This window comes from Elgaria multicarinata, chromosome 6, assembly GCF_023053635.1.
Source record: "Elgaria multicarinata webbii isolate HBS135686 ecotype San Diego chromosome 6, rElgMul1.1.pri, whole genome shotgun sequence".
NCBI classification, from domain to species: domain Eukaryota; kingdom Metazoa; phylum Chordata; class Lepidosauria; order Squamata; family Anguidae; genus Elgaria; species Elgaria multicarinata.
The window spans coordinates 83,818,522-83,827,126 of NC_086176.1; the positions used below are offsets into that span (position 1 = coordinate 83,818,522).

Below are 8,605 nucleotides of genomic sequence, written 5' to 3' on the forward strand. Positions count from 1 at the left end.
AGAAAGCTGTTAAGCGACTGTGGCTGTTTCCAAGTGAGTTCATTCAAAAAGGCATGACTAGGCAAATAAAGTGTAACAGGGATACGACCAGCAAGCCACACCACATGTAACCTAGGGAGTCAGCGGCGTAAGAAAGTGACCTCCATGGCTTCTTCCTTCAGTACATATGTAACTTAAGATGCTACCTTGTAATCCTTCCATTTCTGACCCCTACCTCATTCTCCTCTCCTCAAATATTACTCAGCCTTTTTCTTGTGCAGCAGAGCAAGTCAGAGAATGTGCAAAACATACGATTCACATCAGCCCTTATACTTGAAGACGACTCTAGGAATTGTTTCAGCATGCAAGCACTGAACAATAAATAGCTATATCTACAACAAGTAACCATTTAAGGAGTAGAAGAGTAATTAATAAATACAAGAAGAAATCAAATGCATGGGGTGAGGGGAAGAATCATTTCCCTTCACCCACAAATGCTGCAAAAAAAACCCCCACCCCATTTCTTTTTTTAATTTTTAAAGATGAGCTGATGTTCTTTAGCAAGAACAAGGCCCCTCACCACAGCAACATCAATGCCGCTCGGCAATTTGAACCGATGCTCCAGGCACTGCCTAGGAGAACAAGTTCACCCCTGTAGCCGGGGATACAGCTGCATCTTCATTCACAAAGACACACATCTCGTTGCTCCAGACCTGGCCCGCTTCCTCTGCAGCTGCTGCTGACACATCAAACGGTCACAAAGAGAGGTGACAACCATTTCAAATCTCGCACACAAACAGCGAAGCCCATGAAAACTGAGGGTTGTGCTGGGCTGTGGAGCTCTGAAAACTTCAGCTTCCCTTCCCCCCCCCAGTCCTCCCCCCGCAACCCTGCTTTGAAGGGCTGATTAAACTTGACATTAATCCACAATTACTAACACAGGGACCAGATCATACATTCATTCTCGCATAGTTAAACCATGTGCTGATATACTGAAGACAATATTCCCCCTCCCATTCCTTCATTTCCAGCTTTGAGAATTTAGAAGGTGCACAAGATCTTCTTCAAAGTCAAAAATGCACACAAAAAAGAACAGATTTTCTTCATTAATAACCGCTTCTCCACAGTTGGTTCCAGCATTTCTTCACCAAATAATGGAATAAACTAAGAAGAGAGAAAGGAAAATGTTTTAGAAGATTTTGGTGAAACAACATACTATATATGTTTTTGTCAAATTTCAGAAAGAGATTAAAAGTCAGGTCCAGCTCACAGAATTCTGGTGCTTACCTGCTGATAGCTTGTTGACTTTAAAAAAAACAACAACTTAAAACTCAAGAGGCCCCATTCAGCCAACACATTAAACCATGCTGTTTAACCACAAAATGGTTAACAGACTGCATTGACCTTAATGCATTCCATTAACCATTTTGTGGTTAAGCAGCACGGTTTAGCGTGTTGTCTGAACCAGGCCAGTGTCTGCAACTCCAGTTAATCACTCTTTATTCTGACATTACTCGTTTTTGCTTAATATAAATAACTTGGGTGGGGGGAGAGCAGTGCTTGAATATGATAGATTCAGTATCAAACTTTCTCACAAACTATACAAGTAGATAACATGACTGAGAAACTGTAAAAAAAAAATTCATCTAGCGCAAACTTTCTCAATCAAAAAAGAAGTAGTTGCCTGACAGAAGTAACAGGATACTACTTTGGTCATGGGCCAAATCAAACTAGCGAAGGAAAGAAAGGAAAAGCAGCCCGCTGGAGAAGAGAATCGCTAACCAATGCCCTATTAACCATGGAGAATCCTGAATAAAATTGATTCAGTATATGAATGGCAGACATATTAATCCCCTTATTTAAAACGCTTCTGCTATTCATTATGTCAGGGCTCTGTTTCGCCGGGCTTTGTCATGTGACAATGCAGTATGCTTCAATGCTTCCCTATTGATGCCTTTTCTGCACGTTGATTATTCAGTACAAAATATTGGCTTTGGATGCCACGGTTTGGCGTCCATACTCCGCCTTCTCACTACATTATGCTCAGAGCCAGTTTTCAAACTAGGCACCACGCTGGTTTTTAAAGTAGCAATTAATAGCTCTGCCAGAATGTATGAAGCAAAGTTTGATGGGATTTCCGCTGGTGTAATTGCAAAACGGCTCCAGTTAACTTGGTGCGACTGATTTGAAGGTGCATGCGTGGGTTACTGATAGCTGAATTCAGCCGCAGACCAAAAGCGCTGTGGAGAACCTCCGTTCAGAAGGGTGCATTCAAAATAATGCTGGGGCCCTAGCTTGCCGTCTCTCTCAGATAAAAGAGAAAAAGGCTCTTTGTTGTTTTAAAACAAGTCCTGTTGATTTGAGTCTTCTACACATTCCTGTGAATGAGGTGCCACTTCTTCCCCTCTGCCTCAACCACCAAAGCCAAGAGAATGCATAGATTATATATAGATTCCCCACCCCCCTTTATAGGGGTGGGGAACTCCTCTCAAGAGAGCCTGTAAGTCGGAGGGAAGAGACAAAGCAGACTTAAGATTTTCCTAACTGCTGTCGGACTGGGGCCACACAGCACCAGGAAAACAGAGCCCAATCAGAAGTAATTTCCTTTCTGTCCCTCCCTCCCACTGACAGAGCAGCAGGAGCCGCTAAAAATCTCTTCACTGGATGTGTACGCAGCCCCAGAGACGGCCTTCTACAGCTACATCCATTCAGTTATCTCAATGCATTACGGAAGCTAAAGCATGGAGAAAACAGCACAGCAAGCAAATGTGCTCTGTGCCCTTATTAACTCGAAAGGGCAGCCTTCTGGATATACGCATGAGATACATTCATGGGGTGGGAGGAAGAAGTTAAAGAACAATTTGGAGAAATTTTGAAAGAACCTGCCAGTGTTTCTCTTGGCACATCTCTGAGTCTAAGAATTTGTCACTACTAAGTTGATCATGTTAACGAGTATTTAAATCACCATAAATGGTGTGATTTGAAGAGATGCGGCCAGCTTCCTCACTACTGAGCTCTAAGAGACTTGATTTCTTATTTGCTTAATTTTTGAGTTATGGGAAATTTGCAATTAGCCTTAGGTGTGCAAGATATTCTCAAATTCAAGGTTTTGCTATTATTGGATGGAAATCAGCACTTTCTTTTGAAAAGAAAAAAATATGTATTTTAAAAGCCTCAGCCCACCTGCCCTCCCCAGTGCTATCTGCAACATGGAAATAACAATACTGATATACTTTACAAGGCTGTTGTAAGAATTTCTGTAGAAACATATACGAAACACTTTATAATGCTATAAAAGAGGGGGAAGATCAAGCAAGGATCTTCCACAATGGCTTCCCAGGATTATAGCTGTAACATCAGTTTTCTCCTCATGTTGAACAACTAGCCACTTGTAACTCTTGGTTAGTTGTTCAACATGAGGGAAAATCTGGTATTACAGATATAACCCTGGGAAGCCTTTGTGGAAGTCTGAGAATCAGCATGGTGTAGTGGTTTGAGTATTGGTCTAGGACTCCAGAGATCCAGGTTCTTGTCCCCACTCAGCCATGATACTGATTGGGTACCTTGAGCCGGTCACTGACTCTCAGCCTAACCTATCTTACACAGTTGTTGTGAGGATAACATGGAGTGGAGGAGGGCCTTGTAAACCACCTTGGGTTCCTTGCAAGAGGAAAAATGTAATGAAGAAATAAAATGCTATAAATGTAATGAAGAAATTAAAAAAAACTACAAGTTAATTCCCAATGAACTCCAGCTCACAACTTAACTCATAGGCAGTAAAAGCTTCAACTGGAACCAACGAAAAACCAAGCTCAATAAGATCCACTGTGATGTCAGTGAATGGTTTGGGAGTATTTAATTCTGTAGCCCTGAGAAAGCCAAAGAAATGTTACACCTGAGCAGTGAGACATTTTATTTTAATCTTGCCACCAATGTCACAAAAAGATAATAAGGGCAAGGGATCTTTACAGCTTGGATGGTTTTATGGGTCCATGATGCTGCTTCCAAGTACCAGCAGAAATTACAGGCTTATGCCCACTTGGGCATTTTGAACTGCAATCCCTGGATGACTTACACTGGAGAAGCCCCACTGTTAATTAATAAGCAGGTTGAAGCTTCTTCTTTTTTCCAAGAATTATTTTTTTTAAAAAAAAGCAGAAGTCAGTTGTGAGCAAGATTCTAGGAAACTCAAAAAAAATTGCATCCCAAGCATTTTAATTCAAGCGTAAGACCAACTAAGTTCAACGGCTCTACCTTCCTGTATTTTGGATTGCAAATTAAGGATTAAATCCAACATTGTGCTAGTGTATGTCCACCACACAACAAGATTTCTCCCTCTCTCCTCCCCATTGCAACCCTCCGCAACACTCTAAAATCTATGCCAGAGAGTTTCCCAGCCCTCCAGAGCAGATTTTGAGAGCATGCATGGGTGGGGAGAGGGGAATCAGCCTTTTCCTGGTTGTCTTGGTAGAACTGCTTCTGTCAGAGGAATGACAGAGTTAGATCCAGCCCTCAGCTTAAAACAAATCTTGCAATTTTGGAAGAGTGAGAAAGGGATGGAGAGGCAGGTTTAAATTAAAGCAATAGCTGGCCAGTTCTTAAGGCAAGGATATATTGCAAAGAAGGTTTTATTGGCATTTCAAAGTAGGGGGAAAAGATCAAAAGGCAAAAAAAGCTTTTACACCAACAGCAAGAAAACTGTACAAGCACCTGCATGAGCTAGTTCAAATTCAGAGTTGCTTGTAAGCAGATGCCATTCCACTGAAGTCACCAACTTTGCACCTGCCCACATCATCAGGTGCAAACTTGGGCCACTGCACTAAACTATAAAGTAGAATTTATGGGCTTTGGAACGCTCCGAGTTGCAGACCAAATTATTACTTGAGCCAAATGGCATGTCTTCTTATAAACATAAGGCCAGCATGATTCACCATCAGACACAGGAACTAAACTCCTCCTTTTCCTCCGCAGAAGCAGATGCTTTTTGCTTATATGTTATAAATAGTCCTGATTTCACTAAGTTAAGCTACATGAACCCACAGCATTTTCATTTGATGATATATGCGAAAGGTATTTTCATGCAAGTAGTTGATAGTCGCCCATTTATAAATTAAAATCAACAACTACCCTACTTGTTCTATTTCTTTCAACTATTCCTGCTTGTATATTTATATTTACAAATAATACATTTATTTGTAATCAGTCCCACTGATTTCAATTTAACTTGTTTTCAAGTAAGTGTAGTTAACAAAACAGTCTTAAAAGTCATATTTAGAGGAGTCTGGTAGGCAATGGTATAAACATGCTAATCTCATGGAGTTCAGGCAACATCTGTTACAAGAAAAATATATTAGTTCAAACTTAATTTAACTCAATTATACCATGTCCCTCCAGAAGCAATTTTATCAAGATATTTGGTATTTGTATATGGACCAATTTATACAAGACATTTTTCCCTATATGCAAGCCACACCCACACCCAACTACCCTCAAGCAAATGCTTACATAAACATATATAACTTGTGAACCAGGCAATCATGGATCCATCCAAAAGCAATTCCTGTACCATGAACACAAATATTATGGATGGCTGTATCTGTGTGATAGCCCAGTTCATACAGTAGATCACTCACACAAATATTTAACAGGGGCAACTGGGATGGCTCACAGTATTGAGCTGAACAGTATGTGTAATCTGATCTTATATCTTATATTGCATGTCAATGAGGTTTAATTTCCAATTTTGTCAACATGATATGGCACTGGCTGAATCATGAATAGAAGAATGTAAGAGCAGCCATGCTGAATCAGACCAAATTACTGGCCCCGTTCAGAAGACACCTCAAACCACAGTTTTATATGCCGTGACTAAGGCAAAAAGCCTTAATCACCATGGTTAAAGCCATGGTTTAAGGTGTCTTCTGAACACGGACCAGCTTTCTGGCTTAACCACTGAGGTTAAAGCTGTGGTTGAACGTGTCTTCTGAATGGGGCTACTATCTAGTCCAACATTCTGTTCACACAGTGAACCAGCTGCCTGTGGAAAGCCCACTAGGAGGACATGAGTGGACTAGCACCCACCTGCTCCTGTATTCCCCAGCAACAAGCATACAGAAGCATCCTACTACTGATAGTGGAAGTAATATATACAGCCACCATTACTAATAGCCTTATTCACCATGAATTTTTCTAATCCCCCTTTAAAACCATTGAAGTTGCCACTTTTTAAAGCCATCCAAGTTACCACCATGCCAACTTTTCTGTTTCCTGTTCCCCTCAGAAAAAATACTAGTCGACATTTATACCTATATAAATTTAAAACAGCCTATAATAAATTTAAATTTTCTATTTGCAGATGTGGTTTCTCACCTGTATGAGCGCACATCCAGTTAAGAAGGGAGATGCTTCCATGTGCTCACAAATGCAGTGGGAATTAGTGAGTAGGGCACTGTGGTTATGCTGTTCCACACATCTAACGTGGGGTCATAGCAATCTAGCGTTTTGCATCTCTGGATGCCAAAATATCCCCCAACAACGTACAACTTGTTTCCAGATGCTACTGCATGGCAGCTCATTCTCTTAGCTGTCACATCTCCCACTTTAGTCCACTGGTAAGTTTCACTGTTGAATTTATATGCTGAGCATGCAGAGAATTCAGTATCTCCACCCATAATAAAAATCTGGTTGCCCAGAACAGCTGCAGCTGTGTACCGCCATGGCTGGGGGCAGGTAGCTGGTACTGTCCATCTGTTTTCACACAGGTCGTAACATTGAACCTTGGGTAGCTTATCATGGCTGACACTGGTACCCCCAAAAGCAAATAGCTTCAACTTTGCACTAACTACTGCTGCATTGCTTACTCCTTCTCTAAGTGGGGCAACCATTGTCCATTTGTTTGTCACGGGGTCATACTGTTCGACTTGCTTTAAGGATACTGAAGGAGAAGCTGGAAGACAACCTGTGGCTGCTGTGTGCCCTCCTACAACATAAAGACAATGTTTGAGTTCAGCAGATCCATGACCAAATCGAGCAACTAGCATGGGAGCGGCTTTAGACCACTCCTCATGAAGTGTATCATACACCCAAACATCTTTAGAAACTCCATTTTCAGATCCCCGGCCACCAGTAATATAGACTTTACAGCCAATAGCACAAGCACTGAACTCTTTCCTTGGGCTTGGAATGTCAGCTTTTGGAATGATCTCCTTTGCTTTTTGGTCAACTAGGTACAATTTGTCACACATAAAAGTTTGTCCTCCCAAAAGAAAGAGAGCATGGCCCGTTTTTCGAGGCCTTGCACACAAACTGGTGACCACACCGTCGTTCTGCAAAATCTTCAATTTGCACCTTATTGCTTCTTCTACAATCTCCTTGCTCTTCCTCTGCTTGGTGATAAGCTCCTCAGTTGCTACATTCTCCATTAGATAGATGGCTGGCAGAAGAGCAAGTCTCACAGTCTGCAACAATTCTGGCAGGTAACAGTGGCGTTTATTCAGATCATAGTTAATCCAGTTCATGGCAGACTCATATACTAACCGCTCATCTTCAGTCTCTAATTCTTCACTAGACAGGAGCTGTACAACCATGTCTCTGGGGAGCTGGAGAAAATCTTCACTTTTGCTGATGGTCTGGAAGTTGCTAAGGCACATCCTCCAAGACAGCTCATACAGTTTGGTACATTGATGAGCATCCGATAGAAGCAGCATGCCAAGGCAGTTAGTGGGATGAAGGTTCTTCTCTAAGAATTCTGCACAAGCGTCTCTGATGTCTTGGAACTCCAACATATCGCCTGCCTCCAGAAGAGACTCAGCATTTTCTTCATTGATGATGACCCTTGAAGAGTAAGCATAGTCCAAAAGAAGTTCCAGAACCTCCGGATGGATGGAGTTATGAAAGTTGACTTCACTGGCTTGGCTCTCTTTGAGTCCTCCACTGAACATTGCTTCAAAATAGCGACTGCAAGCTGCTAAGACAGCTCTATGGCAAGGGAATGATTTGTTCCCAGCATGGAGAAGCACATCTGTAAAAAGACGTTGCTGACGCAGGAGGTTGAGATGCGTGAGGACGCTATCAGCATATGAAGATTTGTGGAATAAATATATGTTTATTGAGCCAGTGCTGGCTCTAGACTTGCGATTCTCATGCATGCTGACTGACATTTTCTCCCACACCTAAACATAAAAATAAAGAAGTCTTAGGAGAACAGTGTAAAATACTTTTTAAAAAGAGAGAGCAATTAAACAGCACAATCTGATACATTAGTTTTTGTGAACCGCCCAGAGAGCTTTGGCAATAGGGCAGTTTAGAAATGTAATAAATAGAATAAAAATTATATTATTATTATTATTCTATTCCCATATAAATATACAGGCTCTAACTTTTCTTTTCTTTTTCCCCAGGTTGCAAAGCATAACAATATTTTGAGCAATGTTAAGCAGCAGCTGAGGTCAAAGAACTTCATGATCATTTGTATTTTCCTAATACGTATGTCTTAAGTGGCTTATCTAAAAATTATTGCTCAAGACAGCAGGTTTATCTTGGCAAACCAGATCTCCCACTTCCATGGCAATATAAGGTGGCAGTGTAAGTCAGAATGGGGGTGGGTGGGGGGGAAGACAGCCCTGTT

The 8,605-nt window shown here is 41.4% G+C and overlaps 1 protein-coding gene across 1 annotated transcript; it reads right to left on the reverse strand.

The window, feature by feature from the left end:
* Positions 1 to 883: 883 nt before the first annotated feature.
* Positions 884 to 8,165, reverse strand: ENC1 (ectodermal-neural cortex 1). The gene is made up of 2 exons (XM_063128640.1): positions 6,349 to 8,165; positions 884 to 1,143 (listed from the first exon to the last, which is right to left on the reverse strand). The coding sequence occupies exon 1, from the start codon at positions 8,136 to 8,138 to the stop codon at positions 6,369 to 6,371; it is 1,770 nt and encodes a 589-aa protein (XP_062984710.1). The 5' UTR covers positions 8,139 to 8,165; the 3' UTR covers positions 884 to 1,143; positions 6,349 to 6,368.
* Between the last annotated feature and the right edge of the window lie 440 nt (positions 8,166 to 8,605).

What these genes read in the sequence shown, in the direction of transcription:
- ENC1 (XM_063128640.1), bottom strand. Translation starts at nt 8,138, where the DNA reads ATGTCAGTCAGCATGCATGAGAATCGCAAGTCTAGAGCCAGCACTGGC.